At 34.2% G+C, this 20,136-nt stretch overlaps 3 protein-coding genes and 1 pseudogene across 5 annotated transcripts; 1 reads left to right on the top strand and 3 right to left on the bottom strand.

The window, feature by feature from the left end:
* Nucleotides 1-556: 556 nt before the first annotated feature.
* Nucleotides 557-1,568, bottom strand: LOC140979153 (uncharacterized). Its single transcript, XM_073444491.1, has one exon. It carries the CDS (start codon nucleotides 1,565-1,567, stop codon nucleotides 557-559), a length of 1,011 nt encoding a protein of 336 aa, XP_073300592.1. The 5' UTR covers nucleotide 1,568.
* A 723-nt stretch (nucleotides 1,569-2,291) lies between these two features.
* Nucleotides 2,292-7,934, top strand: LOC140979960 (rop guanine nucleotide exchange factor 14-like; annotated as a pseudogene).
* Nucleotides 7,935-9,990: 2,056 nt separating this feature from the next.
* LOC140978610 (uncharacterized) lies at nucleotides 9,991-14,136 on the bottom strand. Of its 2 annotated transcripts, XM_073443790.1 has the most exons (9): nucleotides 13,728-14,136; nucleotides 13,415-13,618; nucleotides 13,092-13,149; nucleotides 12,927-12,989; nucleotides 12,095-12,170; nucleotides 11,033-11,148; nucleotides 10,776-10,865; nucleotides 10,563-10,694; nucleotides 9,991-10,351 (listed from the first exon to the last, which is right to left on the bottom strand). In XM_073443790.1, exons 1-9 carry the CDS (start codon nucleotides 14,051-14,053, stop codon nucleotides 10,217-10,219), a joined length of 1,200 nt encoding a protein of 399 aa, XP_073299891.1. In that variant the 5' UTR covers nucleotides 14,054-14,136; the 3' UTR covers nucleotides 9,991-10,216. The 2 variants fall into 2 exon arrangements, with proteins under 2 accessions (XP_073299891.1, XP_073299892.1); XM_073443791.1 differs by lacking the exon at nucleotides 13,728-14,136 and having other exon boundaries at nucleotides 13,415-13,653.
* Nucleotides 14,137-15,168: 1,032 nt separating this feature from the next.
* On the bottom strand, nucleotides 15,169-19,037 carry LOC140979959 (beta-amylase 8). Of its 2 annotated transcripts, none has more exons than XM_073445631.1 (8): nucleotides 18,630-18,872; nucleotides 17,895-17,975; nucleotides 17,569-17,772; nucleotides 17,116-17,304; nucleotides 16,647-16,811; nucleotides 16,044-16,304; nucleotides 15,743-15,955; nucleotides 15,169-15,608 (listed from the first exon to the last, which is right to left on the bottom strand). In XM_073445631.1, exons 1-8 carry the CDS (start codon nucleotides 18,786-18,788, stop codon nucleotides 15,375-15,377), a joined length of 1,506 nt encoding a protein of 501 aa, XP_073301732.1. In that variant the 5' UTR covers nucleotides 18,789-18,872; the 3' UTR covers nucleotides 15,169-15,374. The 2 variants fall into 2 exon arrangements, 1 of the variants encoding a protein (XP_073301732.1); XR_012175832.1 differs by having other exon boundaries at nucleotides 15,372-15,608; nucleotides 15,743-15,948; nucleotides 18,630-19,037.
* Nucleotides 19,038-20,136: the final 1,099 nt, after the last annotated feature.

Here is a 20,136-nt window from a genome sequence, read left to right as displayed (position 1 = left end):
ATTCTGGAATTAAAACTATTATGTCTTTTGTGAGCTTGTTTCATAGATCTATATATATGAGACGAGTCAATTTGATTCATATTTGTAGTGAAAATTAATAATTTTGACATAAAAATATAATTTTTTCTGAATCGAGTTGAATCAGATATCTGTATTACAAAATTGATTTGTAATATCGTCTCATAAAAGTTTTTGTGCTTAAAAATAAAAAAAAATATCACGTATCTTTGTTTCAAACTAAATCAGGAACTGGGTCCAGTTTTTTGAGAATTAAAAATCAAAATTTTATTAAAATATGATTCAAATTATCTTAATTTTTAAGATCAGTATATGTAGATAAATTAATATGTGTGTGTGTGTGTATATATATATATATTAAATTAAGCCATATTTTTAATAAAACATTAAATATTTCATAGTATTTTTAAAAGTAACAGCCACATGAGATTTGATATTATTATAAAATGATTAAAATTTGTAAGAAGAACTAGACCAAAACCTTCATAATATTATTTTCAAAAAAAATAAAAATAATTTGGTACTTCTTTTTGACCGTTCACAGTTCAACACAGTGTTTGGATCTGGTGCTGATCGCAGGAACACCACCATAGCACAGTGCCATGGATCNAAGCTGATCCTCATCCTCTTGATCTGCAACTTGGGCTTCAACTTCTTGATGATGAGCTTTTTCTTTGCATATCACTGCTTCATGCCCAAGTTGATTGCACTTGGAACACTTAGCATCAGGTCTCCTCCAGCATCTAAATGAAGGATGACTCTTCTTTCCACAATGTTGGCAAACTGGATAGGAATTTTTTTGATTTCCATTTTTTTCTTTTGGAAAAACGGATGTACTTGCTTCATTCTGTTCGAAATTTTTCTTCTTCTTTTTGTATTTGGCCAAATTTTGATGTTTGGCTGCCAAAGCTCCTTCAGATGTTGTATCCTCCCTCATTAGTCTTCTCTGCTCTTGTGCTTGCAAAGCATTCAACAATTCAGCAAGAGAAATTTTTGTCAAGTCTTTTGTATTCTCTAAGGTAGTGACAGTTGCCTCATATCTTTCAGGTACTGTAACAAGAATTTTTTCAACAATTCTTGTGTCAGTAAATTCAGATCCAAGAAGTCTTACTCTGTTTGCAATATTGAGAAGCTTGTCAGAGTAATCTTTAATTGTCTCTGAGTCTTTCATTCTTTGAAGTTCGAATTCCCTAATCAAGTTTAGAACTTGCATCCCTTTAATTCTTTCATCTCCTGCATATTCTCCCTTTAGATAGTCCCAAATTGCCTTAGCTGTTTTGAGAGACATAATTCTTGTGAAAATCGTTGACGAAACCGCTGAAAATAAGCATGCTTTCGCCTTTGATTTTCTTGTCTTTTTCTCCTTTTGTGTCTTGATCTGTGCCATAGTAGGATTAGCTGGAAGAGGTTGAACTTCATAATCCTCTTCCACAGCTTCCCATAAATCCAAAGCGTCCAAGTATGTTTCCATACGCACTGCCCACATTTGATAATTTTCTCCATCGAAGACGGGTGGAGCCATTGATGAAAAATGAGATTCACTTTCCATTTCAAACAATTAAATGAACTCACAGATCTCTTAAGAAGAGAGCTCTGATACCACTTTGATAGTTTAAATATGAAAGAATAAATATATGAAATATGATCTTAGCACAAAAGTATGAAAAATGTTGGAAGATATATTGGAAAAGAAAGCTGAGAACTTCAGATTTATTTAACGGAAGCTTTACAATTTATAGACTAAGAAATAACCAACAAACTAACAATTAGCCTATAATTTAGGAACTGAAAATTGACTTATTAAACTTGACCAACAAACTAGAAATCAGCAACAGAATAACAGAGAACTTATATAATAAATATGAGGTGGCAGCTTTGGATGTAAATAACCAACAGATCTGTGTCATTCAACATAGCCAAACCAAACACACGTCTAAATATCTGAATCTCGATTCCACCCTGCATTGGAACCTGGACAGTCGATTTCTCGGTTGATTCTAAAACCATGGGCCAAATCTATGTTTAGGTAGATGGTATCATCAATGTAAAACAAGAAACTAGGGAAAAGAAGAGTTCGGAAGAAAATCTAAGCAAGAGATGCACTCATTTATGGACAAACCCCTCCCTTGACAACAACATTTCAAGATTTTATTGCCGGTCGCCTTCATTTCCATTAATAGATTTGCCGACGATAATGATATTAATTGAATAAAAAAATATCTTAATTATGGTTTGGCATCCATGCCATTTTTTGTGCCTTTCAGACATTTTCACCTTCACACACACTAAAATATATTCTTAAATGGCCTCCCTTCTGGTTCCGTTCTCTTCCCCAGTAGTACTATCATTTCTGACTTCTCCATTAATATTTCGTATATATTTTCACCATTGATGGCCGTCTGCTTTGACCTTTCACCTCACCACACTCGTTTCTTCACGTCTCCACACCCCTTTTTCAATATTTTATTGTCACCTTGAACACTTTCTGAATTTTTTTTTTTGCTTCTGTGTTCGTGATCAGATCAAAGGTAAGCAAGACATGGTTTTTGTTCTCCTTTCTTCTCTTGGCATTTGTCCATTTTCTCTCGAGCCATCGTTCTTTCTTTGGCGTTCCAGTTAAAACCCAAAAATTTTGGGCGATGCTTCAATATTTGCTTCCTAAAATTTATCGCATATAAGTTCACTCTTCGTATCTTTTCTTTTTTTAAAGTTTATTTGATGATCCTGCGAAATTTTTCACCATGCAACGTTTTTTACGCACAAAGGTGCAACGAAGTGTCTTCTGTGTGTGTAAGTTTGTTTGTTTGTTTGTTTTGGTTATTTCCTGCCTGGTACACTTATTTTCTCTGATAAGCAGTCAAAGATAGTTTATTTGTAAAGGCCACTTTTTGACTCACTCTTACCTGGAAAAAGGTTGTTTAGTTCCGTCAAAGGCTTCGTTTATGGCCCTCTTTTAGCTTACAGCATGCTCGTTTGACTGAAAAGAATAGAACAAAAAAAGGGACCTTGTTTTAATACTGTGGATTACTCCTCAGTTCTTCCGTCTATTTTCTCAACGCACCCAAAATTCCCTCCGCTTCGACCTTCTAGAAAGATGGCTTCGGGATTGGGGCTTAATTTTTTTTTTTTTTTTTTACAGAATCTGGGTTATTTCATATTTAATGCTTGTCTGGAGCATTTGCTTCGAATCTTGGACCCGTCGAGAGACGTTAAGCCGGGTCCAAAGGGAGACAAAGAAGCGCATATGATGTAATAATAATTTTTCCCGCGATTCCCTGAAAATGATTGGGTTGTCTATCTTATTTATTTAATTTCTTGCATTCGTGTTCCCTTATAAAGCTTTGGAAAGTTAATAAATTCGATATCCATGTAATTTAAGTATAATGTTAAATCCCGATTAGATTTTCACTTTTGTCACATAAATGACTGATTTTGTGTTCCCTTTTGGGCTCATCCCATTTGGAATAAATTTAGTTAGGTTGGACTGAGCGGAACATGTATTTCTATCCACATTTGATTCGGATTTTTTATCAACTCTCTGTGGCCATGAAGATTGAAGAGTAGATCCTGAAGCAAAGATTCAAATTTTCAGTATGAGTACCTTTTTCTTGAATCTGATCAGTTTCAGTCTCTTTCAGTTCAGTTTACATCTTCTATTCTAACCAAGTTGAGGACTCAATGGGCTGGAGTCGTTTGCCACTCGCAACCTAAAAAAATTTAAAATATTATATAAATTTATCTAAAAAGTCAAATTTCGTAGTGAGACCTTCTGATTGTCTCCCTCCTCCTCACTAATCATGGGCCCTCCCTGTTTTAACCCGTCTGGTGAGGTGCCACATGAAATGAGTAGTCAATTCAGATATGTAGATTGCATCCCTTTGGTGCTGTATGTTTTAACTGATTTCTCTGCCTTCTGCTTGGTTTCCTCTTCAGTTGGTTGGGTTGTAGATTTTGAATGAAGAAATCACTTACCGCGACAATCGAAAAATGATCGTCTTGAGGAAAAGATTAGCCTGCTGGTCAGGAGATAGAAAAATGACCAGTGATGTGAATGTACAAGACAGTAAGTCCTTTCCATCTTTCTTCATTACATTGAGCTTTTGATAATCTTTATACAATGTATCCGGATCTTTTATTTTTGGAGATTTGTGCTTGTTAACATGATATTTCTTTCATTATAAAATTAACCCAAACACTTGAAAATGATTTTTTTAATGGATATTGAACTGTGACATTGAGAAAGCCAGCATTTGAACGTCTGTCGCTCAAATTGTGCACCGAGTTCTTGAATTCAAGCCGAAAAGTTGTAGAAATATCTTGGAACGAAATTTATGAAAATGGTTAGGTCCCCCCCCCCCCCCCCCAAACCGTAACTATGGTTAATGGGAGCAAGTGCAGATTTCTCTAGTGGCATGAAGAAAAATGCTCTTCATGTATGGTTGAAGACGTGCATACCAGATAGAATAAATTGCATTTGGCTTCTGTGCGGTAACTCTATTTATTTGGTTATGGTAATTTCAATTTGATTTCCATTGATTATCACAACATATTGGATCATGACTTTTGAATTGAATGGATGGCATAAACTTGAGTGAAAATCCATGTGTAATATATTTTATATTTTCATGTTAGTTTTTATTTGTCGTTTGCAATTAGGAGTAGAGAGGGCTTGGTAACGAAGTTATGAACGATTTATTAGTAATTTCAATAAAATTTTGAAAAAAATGGATATTGATTTTGAAAGCAAAACGATGTAGAAAATTTTTGAAAACAAACAATTTATAAGTTTGAACTACTTTAAAAATATGTGCGTATGGTGAATGCTCCTTGCGAGAAAGTTATTCGTTTCCAGTCCAGACAAATGGGGCCTCTGCTTTTAGTGTGCATAAGTATCATATGATTTATGGATAGCAGTAAATGATAGGAAAGACCATCTGGAATATGTATGAACCTTATTAAATATCGATGAAAATGGTGGACCTTAGTCCAAGTAATATTTGCCACACTCCAATTTCATGAGATTATGCAGTTATTGATCCTCTCACATTATTTTCTTTAAACACATTTTTGTGTTTGCTTCTATATTTCTTGCAACTTGTAAGAATGTGTCTTCATAAGACTCCATCTTGCCTTGCTATTTTATTTATTTATTTCACGATTTACCTTCTCTGTCCGAAGCTAAATTAAATAATAACCCTCGATGTCAGATATTGAGATGATTATTTACGATATGAGATGTATTGTCACCACATGTAGGCTATGCCACATGTATATATCATACCTTCTCCGATGACTGTCCGGATACAAGGGCCTGAGAAACGAACAAACATGGTTGAAACCCTGAGATTTTCCTATGGTTAAAAGATTATGTATTTTCTGAACGAAATGATCAAATTATTGATGTTTTTCCTGTCCGCTATTTGTTTAATCTTACTCGATGCATGAAGCTATCCAAGTTAAGCTAAAGCTTTGCAAAAATTGCTTTCTTCATCTGTGACAATGAGTTATAATCATTTATCAATGTTGGCTTCATTTCAAATTCCAACATGGTTGGTTCTTTTGACTGAAATTGGCCTGTAATTTTCACATTTCTTGGATAACTTCTGCTTTGACTCTATCAAAGTGATAATGAAGTAATCAGCATTGGAATTCATCTGACCTCTATTCTTTCAGGAGTAATGATATATGATGATGGTTTAGAGAGCTGCATTCTCAGCAGCCGCTCATACAACGACGNAACTTCCGCTGCGTTTGGGCACGTAGAAAACCGAGATCCAACAGAAAGTGGCACCAGCAGGGGAGATGACTGCCTCACAGATTCCTTAGAAGGAGATGACACCAGCTGCTCGTCCAGCAACAATGCATCTGGATCATTCTCTTCTCTATCGACGATCATGAAGAAAGACAAAAGCGACCACTGTCAAGAAGCATGGAACATCTATACAAGCCCACGACACAGTTTTGGAAAAGAAAAACCAGATTGTACCAATCGGTTTTCTGATGTCGAACAATGAAAGAGAAGTTCGCTAAACTACTACTTGGGGAGGATGTCACAGGTGGCTCTAAGGGTGTTTCCACTGCATTAGCGTTATCACATGCCATTACGAGCCTGGCAGGTACAGGCAAATTGCTTAGATCAGAATTTGAAAACTCTTGTTTCTTCTAAACACAGTGGAATTTTCGATCGTCTAAATGTTTTTGGAAGTTTTTGTGCGAATTTTCAGCTTCTGTTTTTGGCGAGCTTTGGAAGTTAGAGCCTTTGGGGGAAGAGAGAGAGTGTGTGGCGGAGAGAAATGGATTGGCTGTTGTCCCCTATTGATTACATGGTCGAGTTGGTTCCTGCGAAGCAAACTGGCATTGATGGTGGAACTGTTGAGGTACTTTCTAACTTTTAAAGGGCTTTATAAATTTTATACCATCTTTTAATGGTTTTAAAAATATTTTAGTTTCACCGTCAACAGACTCTCTTCAATGGAGTAGTCAAGCCTTTTATATTTTTTCACTAGTTCCTTGTCAAAATTTTGAGTAACACTTATCATCCAATGTGAAAACGTAAACCTATTTTTGGTGAAGATAATGACCCCGAAGGCTCGAGGAGACGTGCATATGAATCTTCCAGCATTGCAGAAATTGGATTCCATGCTTATTGTAGGTGGTCTCTTCACAAATAAAGCCAACTGCAATACTTTCGTAACTATTTAAATTTTCACTTCGTTTGGCTTCTCAAACTGATAGGAAACACTAGATTCAATGGTTAACACTGAGTTTTGGTACTCGGAACTTGGTAGTCGAGCAGACGAAAGAAGCAAGAGTTCCAGACAGAGCAAAAGATGGTGGCTTTCTTCTCCGAAGGTGCCTAACTCTGGACTCTCTGATATGGAAAGAAAGAGATTGTTACATCAGGGTAGATTGGTCTATCAAGTGTTCAAAGCTGCAAAATCAATAAACGAGAATGTGTTGGCTGAAATGCCAATTCCTACTGTCATTAAAGAAGCACTTCATAAGGTAAGTTGGCTTTTTTCGAATTGTAACTCTAAGATACCAACTTCATCCCATTTTTCGATGACTGGTGTGTCCCTTGTTTCAGTCTGGGAAGGCAATTCTTGGGGATGAAATGTATAAAATAGTCAGTGTGGACTCAAACTCGATGGAGGAAATGGTCGACCGGCTGAACCTGAAATCAGAACATCTTGCTCTGGAGGCCGTGAACAGATTGGAAGCAGCCATCTTTGCATGGAAAAAGAAGTTCATTGAACAATCCAGTGACAAGTCTCCCTGTCGAACATCGTGGTCTTTCGTGAAAGATCCATTATCTGAGCTTGATAAAATGGAGTCGCTTTTGTACAAGGCAGAAGTGCTTCTGCATCACATAAAGATGAGATATCCAAATCTTCCTCACTCATTCCTTAAAGTCGCAAAAATCCATTACGGCAAGGTAACTAATGGAACAATCAAATATTTTGATTTTTGGCTCATGATTAAGTAACAAACTCTACGTAAAATCTTTCCAGGATGTGGGATGTGCTATTTCGGAAGCATACTCTCGCGTACTAGCTAACTTGGCATTCAACATTGTCACGCGAATAGGTGACGTTCTGCAAGAAGATGTGATGAGCAATCCATACTCACCTGTGGCAATGTTGCGTCTTGTCGGAAATAGAATCCCAGGAAAATTAGATAGCCCGATGCTTGATCGTGTGAGGTATTGTCTATTGAATAAAATCGATCATTCTTCTGGTCAATGTGGGGATGCCGTGATTGGTGCAGTGAATGCAACACCAAGCTGAAAGCGGAGTTGGTGTTCCTGCTCTAGTTAACCTTGATGGTTTATTTCTTGTACGCTTTGAACGCCTCATCTCAATTTCAACGTCTTGTATTAGTCTTTTTTATGTTATATCGTGTGTAACATATTTATTTGTGATATAGGTGTGATAATCATCTTTTGTTTATTTTTCAAAACTAAAAAAAAAATTATACAATAATAAATATTAACAATAACATGAGGAAATTAGAAAGACATGTAGACTAAAATTGTAGATAGTTTAATATTATTTAGCATTTTAGGCATAGTTTGGTACACATGATAGGATAAACATGTGATATATAATATAATGATAAGTTAAAGATAAATAAAATGTAGGATATCACATTTAATATTTGGTATGATTTTAATAAGAGTGATTAAATTTATATATTATATTGTAATGACAAAATTAACCTTAGCATAATAAATTTTATAATTTCAAAGTTGTTGCTTGAGTTCATATTTATTTATTTTTTACCTAATTTTATATATTATATAATATAATAATTGAGCAAATAATTTTGTGAGTCAAGTCAAATATCAATTTTTAAGGTTAATCGAGTGATACTAATAATTTTATTGAGATTTATAAAAAATCATTTATATTATTATCTCGAGTTCATTTATATAATTATCATATTATATAATATATAAAAATAAATAAAAATATTTTATTGATTTTAATTTCTACCTACTAGCAGAGATTTATAAAAATCATTTATATAATTATCATCTAATGTTATTAATTTAAAACTTACTCACATATAGGATGTGATCGTATTTTTAAAATTTAGGATTTTATATATTGAGGGCAATGAAGTCATTTGTAATGTTTTTTATCATTAAATTAAAATTATCACATCTCATAAAAGGGATATTTTATCCTCGTGTAAAATTATTTATCACATGCTCATGATATTATCATGAGCTTTCTAAAAAGGTACCAAACGTGGGATAAGGAGGATTATTTCAATATCTTTCTTATCCCGTGTACCAAACTATACCTTACGAAGTTAAATAATTGTAATCATTTTCAATGTGCTAATCGTATTTAATTTGCTAACTTTAATTAATTAATAAATACATAAATATATAAAGGCATTAAACATAGATATATAAAGGCATATAGCTAACTTTAATTAATTAATATAAGAGCATTATAATATAGTTATGGGTGTTCAAAAACTGAACCGAACTATAAGATCAAACCAAATTGTATGGTTTAGATAGGTTTTTATACCATCATGGTTTGGATTGTTTTAAAATCGATCAAATTCATTTAAAAATTGGTTTGGTTCAAGTTTTGGGATAAAAAAATAATCAAACCAAACTAACCCAAATTGATTACATTAATATAAAAAATAATGCAATAAATTTTGTGAATTCAAATTTTTTTTAAAATCTTGGATGTATGTATATTTTAGGGAATTAATAATTATGGTTATGGGAGAGTATTTTGGAGAAAAAAATTAGCAAGATATGAGAGATGAAAATAGATAATATTCATGCCTCAACCTTAATTATAGTAATAAGTATAATGTGTGTATTACAGACAGGTTACATTTACTTAGGGTGATTAACATAGGATATGATTATTAATCCGGATTTATCAAGTGTTTACTTACAAAAATACTTAAACTCAAAGCACGTTAATAATTGGATTTGTGCATGATTTTTAATCATTAACTTCAATAAAGATGAATAATCTATGTGTTGTATAAATGGAAAGGAAATTAGATTCTAATGTATCGTTTCTTTTTATCATAGTAATAGTGAAAAACTGTGTTTTTTTGGTTAAATAATCTATGTGGAGTAACTCTCTTACGAGACAATCTCATTGATATTTATTCACGAGATGGTAAAATTTTGCTTATATTTATAATAAAAAATAATGTTTTTTTTAACATAAAAAGTAATATTTTTTTTATGATGATCTAAATAGAAAGTCTATATCACAAAATTGACTCATGAAATCTTCTCATAGCCGGCTAGCTCTAGTGTTGAGACGAGAATATATATTTTAGTGTTATACCAAATCAGCAAAATTTAGTGTTACATGGTGAAAATGATTAAAATTATAAAAAAATAATAATAATAAAAATAGCAAACTAAAAACAAAATTTGATTACATAGATAGATTAAAATAATCAATCATAATTAAATTTACATGAGAAAAAATTGAGGACGATCATGGCATTCCAAATCTTTTTATCTATTTTTTCACAATTACATGAAGAAGAAACAAAATTATATTTTCAATGAATTTCACTCCATTACCACAATCATTTTTTTTAGTTGGGGAAAGGGATTACAATTGAGTCCCAAACTCCGGACCACAATTATTAATCCTTATGATCCAAGAAAGAGATTGTTACAACATGATACCACAATCGTTTATTGTTGAATGGTGCTAAACCAATTGGCGATGGTTGTAGATAGAACTGTGGTATCATTTAATGAAATGGACTTAATCCCTTGAGCAATGGCATCTGCTGGGGTGTATATTGGTCCTGCTTGCCATCTTGGTTCCTGATAATGCAGACAAAACTTCACTCATTTTCATTTCCTAATCCATTTACTTGAATATTCGATGCAGAAAAATAAATTTATCGACAAAGCCATATCAAATCTAGACATACTTTCAGGATACAGTGAAATAAAAAAACTACCCACCATACATATATATCCTTAACAAGTGGTCAAAATTTAAGAATTCAAAATCTTCTTACATGAATTGTACCTGTATACAAGGTGTGATGTGGTTACCACTCAAGACTACTTTCTCGAGTTTTCCACCATAAGATTCAATGCGAGGCTTTAGTGTCTCTTCGAGGAGATCGGTCTCATCAATAGCGTCGAAACCAAACTTAACCTGAAATGATACTTGCCTGGTAAAATATTTTTCTTTGAGCAAACAAATTTACTACTTGCTGATACTAAGTTAAACAAGTACCAATAACGTGTGTTGTACACTATATAGCTTCTTAAAACAGTCGAGATTCTCCGCTGGTGTCGGCTTGAACTCGGAAATTCCTTGTGCAATCTAAACAGAATAACCAAACCGAATACTTGATTAAAATTTGTCCAGAAAGTGACGGTACAAAAAAATAGTCGCATTTGGACATAAGTATTAATATACCCGAAGGAAAAGAAATGATTACACGCATTGGTCGAGGATTTAGGTTAGTTAAATAAACGGGCGGCATATACCTGATCAAATACCGAGGGCAATTGATCGACAAATTTTGTTAAAGATACAGCAGCTTCTGGGTCATAATCTGGTACAAATCTTTCCGCCACATCAATTAATGCCTTCAATCCATCTCCTATATTTTGTACATCTTCAAATTATTGAAGAATAATATCAAATAACAAAACAAGACTGCTATCGCCTCATTTGTACAAGATACATGACTGCCTAAACATTACACCGATTGGATTTCAAAGTTGTTGCAATTGCTTCGAAGAGCACGAGTGTTTTTACTAATAAGTTTGAATTCAACTATTTATGATCCCAAATAATACAACAGCAAAATTTATCGTTTTTTGGTGTGATTAGCTTTTCGACAAACCTCAGGGGTGGTCCCTACAAGGAGACGAGGGGAGAGTTGCCCTAATCAAGCAGAAAATTTTGAAATTTAATTCTTAATTTTTCTAAAATATCATGTTTTATCTACTCTTTCTGCATCTTGGCCCCTTCAGGAAATCCTTGGCCCCGGCCTACAGCACAGAAGCCATGAACCAAACACTAGAAAGAAAAGAATGAGCCCAAATAAGTGGAACTGCAAAGTGAAGTATTAACTCATTAAAGGTTTTCAAGAAATTAATTCATTTCTTGCAATGCAAATCATACTTTCAGTGAGTAACCACAACATGACTTTTAATAAAGAGAAAATGAAGATCAACTCACACATGAAAGTTATCATTCCATTTAACCAGAAAATATTATATAAGCTTATAAAACTTTGGAAGCTGCAGTAGACATGTTGTGATTTGTGGAGTGAAAATAAAATTAATAATATGTTACTAGCAATAAAGAAATTTTTCACATGCCAAAAGTTTCTCGATCTTTAAATTCCCCAGTACTTTCATGATAAGTCATCTCTGTTCATATTTTTAAGTGAAAATACTTCATACATTATACATGATAGTCAAAATGTATGACAGTGTTTTCATCCATAGCAACTCGCCACCAAGACAAATGCCAGAGAAATTGATACTAGAAAGTTTTATGATAAATCAAATAAGAGTCAACATTTGGATGAATTGTACCTGCGAAACTCTGAGACATTGAATAAATAGGGGATGCCTCCATCATAGGCATCATTTGCTTGACTAGAGGACCTAACTGCAGTACAGCATAGCGGACACTTATTCATGTATTCACGGTGGAGACTATTAAAACAATAATATTTTTTTGCCTTTTTTTATATCTATATATTTATCAAACGAGCCTTTAATTAGTTTCAAGGATTTCACAAAAAAAGCATAACATTCGCTTATAATATATTTGAATTTATTGTGTTTAAAAAATGGCAAGCAGAAGGCTGAATGTAATTTGTATTCATATATTAATATCTCAATTAATATCCCACCCCATACCAACTGAATCAGAGTTTCATGTTTCACATATCTATTGGTTGTGAACGATACCACAACTTGAGCAAAAAACTAAACACGCGAGTAAAAATTCTGGGAATTACGGGGAAGCAAACTCGATTCTGAAAAAATCTTCGTCTTGTTTCACTTTGTCCATCACTGTTGTTATTTATCAACCTTCAGAACTTTTGTTTCTAATGTTTGTTGCTTTACATTTCTAGGCTACCAGACTAACAGTAGAAACACAACTATAGGCTCTTTAATTACGAATCATCGATAATAAAAAATAAATACAAATATTATGGGGAAAATTTGACCATAGCAAAACTGTCCAACAGAGAAGAATACTCATGGAAACAACAGGAATAATTTTCATGCTTATTTTATCAGGACTTGCAATTTTTTCAGGTCATATTCCATTTTTTCCCCTTTAGTTCTGCATTTACGAATATAGTGTTCAAGATGATTGTTCCAACCCAAGCAAATTAAGTACAAGGAATAACACCTGTTCAAAGTATGGTACCGCTTCAGATGCTGGCCTATTGTTGTACGATATAATTGCATTAGCCTTCAACAACAAATAGATTTATTCTTGATCAAAAATGGCATTTCTCATTTCATCTAACTATATACACATGGCCATCCGGAAGAACAAAGATGCACATTGAACCTTTGGTATCTTTTCACAGAAGTAACTGCCCGTAAGCACTTGAAGAAGTGCACCATTGCTGAAAATTAAATTCACAACTGAGAGTCACGAAAATACACACACGTGATATAGGTAGTGCGATGGTCAATCGTAGACACACACCAAAAGGCATACAGAAGTTCACAAAGATTGATTTTTAGTAACGTATGTCAAACTAATCTAACTGAACTACCGTTGAACAAGGCCTAGAAAGGCAGAAAGCACACAGGAAGAAGCATAACTTCGTTGAAACTAATAAACTATTGTTCGAACACAAATTTGATTGATGTACAAATTCTAATAACCTGTGTCCAACTGAATAAAATGGAAGATCAGCTATCTCAGCTCCAGAAATCCCATGCTCTGGTAATCCAGACAACAAGATAGAATCCAAGCAGGAATGAAATCGCTCATAAATTTCCCGCGTAACACGTTCATGATCGAAAGTCACATTGTATGGCACAGATATAATCAAGTACCCTGCCTTCGACAAATTTTCGAGAAAATAACTGTACACACGAACAACAGAATCAACAAACAACATAGCTCAACTTCGCCAATCACATTTTCTCAAACTCCAACAAAAAAAAAACGCAGAAACAGAAACTTACGCACTACCTGTACGTAACTTCAGGAACGGCTCCAATAAAAGCGCCGCCCAAGAATTTGACTAATGCCTTGGGTTTTTTCCCTTTAGATGGAGGTATTACAAGACAAGAATCAAGCCTTCGATACATCATGCGATTTCTGATGGAATTAGTTCTTGGATTCTCGGATGTTCCACCAAATTGAGCATTAATGGTTGAGCTCCTAGATTTTTGGTGGTTTTGAATAAAATAATCAGTGAAAAATTTTGCTTGAGTACTAAAAGATTGTAATCGTAATCTGGGGTCGAATTGGAACTTCGAGGGAGTGTTCCAAGACACTACAGCAGCCGCGGCCATGGAAGCTTTGCTTGTGGGTAACGGGAAGAACGAGAGGAAGGGTCAGTTTCGTATTTTCAGTACAGAAAAGCGTGGAGCAAAGTGAGGAATTAACATAATTGACCAAACAAACGAATTAACATACGTCACAAATCAATTCTAATTGACACCTCTAGTTTTTAATATTAAAAAAAAATAACAATACTCGTTAATTATATTTAGTTATCTAACACACATTGTATATACATAATACATATTATTTTATATAAATCTCCAATATATTTTTTATTATAAAATATTTTAATAATTTATATTAAATTTAGCTTTACAAACTCACAGTAAATCATAACTTTAAATTTTATGTAGATGATTTGTTTTGGTAATTTCTTACTTTTCTTTTCATTAAAATATCAAGAAAGAGTAATATAAAAACAGTTATTAAATAAGGTTTTTGCTTTATTAATGGTACCAATTATAAGATATCTTGAATTTATTCTTTATTAAAAACAAAATAGAATATATATTAAATTTATGAAATCCAATAAGTTTAATTTTATATAATTTAATTTCAATTCCTTGAAGAGGAATCAAACCATAGTTCTTTGATTCTGGCTTCACTTTTAGAACCAAAATCTAGTTTCAATTTACGAAGACAAGTTCATTTTCGAATTATAATTCAAATCGAACCGCAATGGAGATTACCTAGATGAACAAATAATTGTAATGATTAAATTAAAGTTTTTTTTTTTTTGAAGATTCAATCTCTCTTTTTTCATATTCTGCACAAATATCAGTGTCGAACTTTTATTCACTACTAGTTTCAAGTGCTACACTACCGACGAGAAAATTCAAGATTGAAGAGTCGAGCAACTAGCGAACAACCAACTACAGTCCACAGCTAGGTGGTGGGAACATTAAGTTTGTCAAGCGGCTAGGCCTAAGGTTTTGGAATCGATCCACGATGTGTCGATTCCTTCTGGAAATATGTTTTTTTTTTTTACAAAAAACAGCACCAAAGACGTAACGAATTGGTGTGGTATATTCATATCATAATATATGAACAATAAGAACTAGCATTCTTATTGAGACTAGTATTCACATGGAAGAAAATCTATTTATTGATGGATTCCCCTTGATATGCTAATTTATACAACCCTTCAAAAAAATCTGTCGATAAGCATACATGTGTTTGTACATCTTGCAACCATTTTGGTAGAAAACATAGGCTTCAAATCATGAATCAGGTAAATTACAAATCAGATTTCAGCAATGGTAGACAGAACTGCAAATGCGATACATACCAATACTCAAGTATACAGTGTATACTCTCATCGCATATAGTTCAGGAAAGCTCACCGTGCATCCTTTTAATGAAGCATTCAATTTTTGTGAAGCATGCAGTTCTTTGAAACAGAGGCGAATGTTGCTGAAATGAAAAGAAAGAAAAGTGGCGGCCATCAGGATGGTTTCTTGGTTTCGCAGTCTCAACCAGTCTCGTGAATCCTTCTTTATCATAACATGGTTGCGCGTTCTGACCAGCAACACTGAGCCCTTGGTCCCAAGCTGAGTTGAGAATCTGCGATTACAATAGGCATAAAAACACGTTGATTATGAAAAGTTATAACAATGGTCCTACGGCCCGGCCCGATCATTCCAGAACTTGGAAATTTTCATTAGAACTAATATATTGGTACCATGAATGCTACCAACCTGCCAACTCAAGCCTTCATGGTCTGACGATGCCTCTTCTATTTCATTACACGAAGCCAGTGCTCCTGAGACTACAAAATTCATTGTCACAGCGTGCTTTTTCAGCATGTCAAACACCCGAGAATATCCATCCCGGTTGGCACAGTTATAGTACCCAGCAGTGAGCTCTGCAGCATGGCTTGTTGTCTTGCACCACCAGAAAACAGCTGGAATCTAGATGATAAAATTTGTTAATTTTCTAGACCAAAAAAATTATACAGAGAGACGGAAAAAAAAAAGCAAGCGGAGGCAGGATAGTAACCTTGACAACAATTTGTATTTCCTCAAATGCAAGGCGTGCTAGGGATAGAACAATATCAGCATGATCCAATAAAACCTGAGAATACCATTGGAGGAAGAAGCGTCCATAGTAGCTATCATAATCACCATTTTCACCAAAGAAACCCGTTTCCTGTGGCTTAGAATTATAATAACCAGCATTTTCTGGTCCCCTTGCCCAAACAGTGTGTCCCCGGAGTGTTGCAGCTTTTCCAAGATCTTGTAGAGAATATTTATCATAACACTGAAATGTAAAGATATACGAGACAGTAAAAATCTGGTCAATTTCACCATAACACATGTAATGCTTGGGGTACATACAGAGCACCCACGAATCCAAAGGTGACAAACAAATTATCCAGCCAATCAATTTGAAAACATTTAAATATTCATCAAACGTGAGATGAACCTTAATTTCAAAACATTCTGAACGCATCTCATTTTTTTCCCCAAAACTAAAAAGAGAGTACATTTTTATGGTACTATACTTACAGAACAATTTTGCCTAAATTGGCTCTAATCTTTTCAAAGCATCCAACTAAACAATATATGGAAATAAAATAAGACACTGAGATATACCAGATACCTGAAACTCACCAATACCAGGATATCTCCAACCCATCCTCTCTGAAAACGAAGGGTACTTCAGCTCCCCCGAGGGTCCTACCCCAATTTCAACGGCAGATATGAGGCCTTTAATGAATAAATCATCAAATTCTGTTCGAAAGCTTCTCATGAAATCATAATACACCTGCAATTATAGCAATACTAAAACCTTAAGTATCAGGCAGCCACTAAAAATTAACTGTGTTAAACCTCAAGCCACATAAACCACATAGCTGGTGGGCAACTGCACTATTGTCCAGACAAAGTTATGCACAACATACTCGGAACAATTTTAATGCAAAACTGTCAGACTGTACCCAGCAAAAACAAAGGGGCAAAGTGAATGATAAATTACAAATGCACAAAGCTTTCTAAGGAAATACTTCAAATGTACACATAATGAGACCAAGTTGACTTGGTGAAACATGAGAATTTTAATATCTGAATACCTCTATGCCAGTTCTTCCCCTCAATACTCTTTTCTTGTCGATTCCCCATGAAAGGCACTCAGTATTTCTCCTGCCTTCACGATCTGTGAAGAATATATCTTGATTGATTTTTCCAATCTCCAAAATCCATTGAGGCAGGGATATGAACCCAGAACCATATCCTCCATGTTCATGAAATGCCATTACCACCTTCAGAAGTAGATTTAACAAAAAGTTTCATCAAGATAAAATTTGGGGAGAACATTCTTTGAGCAACTCCTTGGAAAACCATTGTTAGATCCACATGTCAAAAAGTCAATCACAATTGACTTCAATTTAAAAGATGTTTTGATTCAACCGGAAGAGTTAAGTTACTCAAGTCCACAACAGTTTCAAGGATTCTGAGAATTTTTAGTTTGTAACAAATAAACAGCTTAGAATTACGACAAATATCAAGACTCAAATTCTTATCACCTGCAATTTCATCCCAAATTCCTGGATAATGTTAAAAAGTTCCCTGTATCCTGCCCATTCATATTTTTGAGGTGTCCACCCTTCCACAATGCCCCACCAGCAATCTACAACAACACCATCAACACACAAAGACTTCAAATAATGTATCTCCTCCTTAATACCTTCAGGATCCATCAGCTGGCAATAATTATTGATCAACCCAGTCTGCCAGAATAAAAAAACACTGAATAGATCAATTTTCATTGGGTGGACAAAGGGAAGAAATCACAGCAATACAAGGCAGTTACGGAAATGCTGCAAAAAAATGGAGTAAATCGAGCACTTACAGAAAGCTTCACATACACAGGGATAAAGGAGGTTCCAGAAGGACCATTCCCATGCTCCTCATAGACAACCTCTTGCACAAGCTGCATGAATGTCACCATGATGCAAAGAATTATATATTAAATTTCTCCTCCAGGAAATGCATTGAGAATGAAGTTCAAACATCAAGTGTTTTAAGAATCCATACAAAATAAATATAAACATGTACACCCATCATCATGTGTTTGGTGCATTAGAATCTAGAACTGCAGACAGTAGGGTAGTGAATCTGAGTTGACAAATAAACTTTAAACAGATAGAGACAGGGAATCAAAATTTATTTGCATCTTTTCCATCCAAAAAGATGCAATTCACTCCAAACAATAACAAAAATAACATTGGCAGGAAGAAGGGTTCTAAACTGCAACCCTCAGCCCTTAAAATGTTGAGGCAATTGAGAGGGGCACGGAAGCAGTTGTGAGTCTTGTGACCTGTGCAGAGTACATGATAAGTTGTTTGCTATTCAGTAATCAGTGATGTGTCATCATCGAGTTGAAATGGATCCACAGGTATGCTGTCCTCATTCAGGACATCTGATATTACCAGCTACTTGCATCAAGGACCAAGTGATTCAATCATCAATTATTCCTTAGAAGTATAAGGAGGCATTAACAGGTCAACATGTTTCCTCTGTACAGAGCTCAAGTGCCACAGACTTTCACCATAAGAATGGAGGAGGAAAAGGAATTATAATTTACCTTTCTGGACTCCAAAGATTCAGAAGAAGGTAAGGCACTTGCAAATGCACAATTACGAAGGTTCACATCCCTCTCTGCGACAGCAGAATCAAGAGATGCAGGTGATAAACTCTCATCAATTCTCAGACCAGAAGGCTGACAATTAACCGATGATATCATGGAGCAATTTTTTAAAGAGCTAGAAGATAATGGGCTTTCAACTGACCGAACTGGATATGCCCCCTGTACAAATTAAAAGCAATTTATGAGGATCAATGCATGCTGTTACGAATACACGCCTCTGAAACAAGTTATTCATAACGAATATATTCTAAGAGTTTCATTACTCTACGCACAGCATTACATCATCATAGGCAGAAGGTTTTTATCATAATAAGCAGATTCAGACGTTTTGCTCAGCATTTCCACATATTTATGCAACTTTATTAAGACCAACCACAACTCGAAAAAACAACTTTTTTCCTTCTCGTCAAATAGAACCAGCGGATCAAGATGCCGTATGCAATTCTAGATGCCGTATGCAAATATATTTCAAACTCTCACCAGAGACTTACATTATACAAAACAGGAAGTATGAACTAACCGGAAGGCACAATTACTTCGACATAAAGCAATTTTCACTTCNTTTGTAATAGATGGCTGGTTGTTGAATCTATTTTATCCGTTCAATGAAATCAAGTCTATCGTTTGTTTCAAGTTGTCTTCAGTTTTTATTTTTGAATTTCTAATTTGGCATGCGAGAATAACTAGTCGAACATGGCCCTCACAGAACCATCCAAATCAAGTATACATGAACAGTGTTGATATATTATCACATCGAAATCCATCATTTATTATTAAATATGATGAAATATATGAAAAAAGTATAAAACGAGATAAATGTTTTTATACATATCAAGTGGACTGGTAAAACTTGGTCCACACTTCGAGGAGGACCCTATCCCTGTCGTCCACTGTGATGGAATTGTTTATTTTTGAGGGGAAAGATATTCCCTCGGAAAAAGTTGTTTGTCAATGATTTGAGTAAAGAAACATTTGTGCCGGGATCATGAATTATGAGTAATATTTTGAGACGATCGATATTCACTATAAAAAATTATACTCTTAACATAAAAATTAATATTTTTTCATGAATGATCTAAATAAGATATATGTCTTACGAATATTTATGACGGGTCAATTCTATCGATATTCACAATAAAAAATAATACTCTTAACATAAAAATTAATATTTTTTCATGAATGACCTAAATAAGATATATGTCTCACAAAATACGACACGTGAGACTATCTCACACAAATTTTGGTCATGAATTATTCCTTCAGAAATTAAATCTGTAGAATTATTATTTTATAAATTATAACCAAATTCACGAACCCACGGAAGGTCACTACACCAGATAGTATATAGGATGCGCGCAACAAAATTGAAAATTAATTATGCACAAGTAGTGGAGGGAAGACTTTTAATATGATAATAATAAATACCATATAAATATATATGATT

The sequence above is a fragment of the Primulina huaijiensis genome, chromosome 6, assembly GCF_012295235.1.
Source record: "Primulina huaijiensis isolate GDHJ02 chromosome 6, ASM1229523v2, whole genome shotgun sequence".
Taxonomy (NCBI): domain Eukaryota; kingdom Viridiplantae; phylum Streptophyta; class Magnoliopsida; order Lamiales; family Gesneriaceae; genus Primulina; species Primulina huaijiensis.
This window is presented reverse-complemented; position numbering and strand designations above follow the sequence as displayed.

Bases quoted from the DNA above. Each gene is read 5' to 3' on its own strand.
- LOC140979959 (XM_073445631.1), bottom strand. From the start codon at position 18,788: ATGATATCATCGGTTAATTGTCAGCCTTCTGGTCTGAGAATTGATGAG. The intron at 15,956-16,043 runs GTTACTATCCTG...TTTATCATCTAG, and splicing joins AAATACAAATTGTTGTCAAG to ATTCCAGCTGTTTTCTGGTG. The intron at 15,609-15,742 runs GTTGGTAGCATT...TTGTAATCGCAG, and splicing joins ATGAAGGCTTGAGTTGGCAG to ATTCTCAACTCAGCTTGGGA.
- LOC140978610 (XM_073443790.1), bottom strand. From the start codon at position 14,053: ATGGCCGCGGCTGCTGTAGTGTCTTGGAACACTCCCTCGAAGTTCCAA. The intron at 13,150-13,414 runs GTTATTAGAATT...TTTAATTTTCAG, and splicing joins TTTTATTCAGTTGGACACAG to CAATGGTGCACTTCTTCAAG. The intron at 11,149-12,094 runs GTACAATTCATC...TACAAAATATAG, and splicing joins AATGTCTCAGAGTTTCGCAG to GAGATGGATTGAAGGCATTA.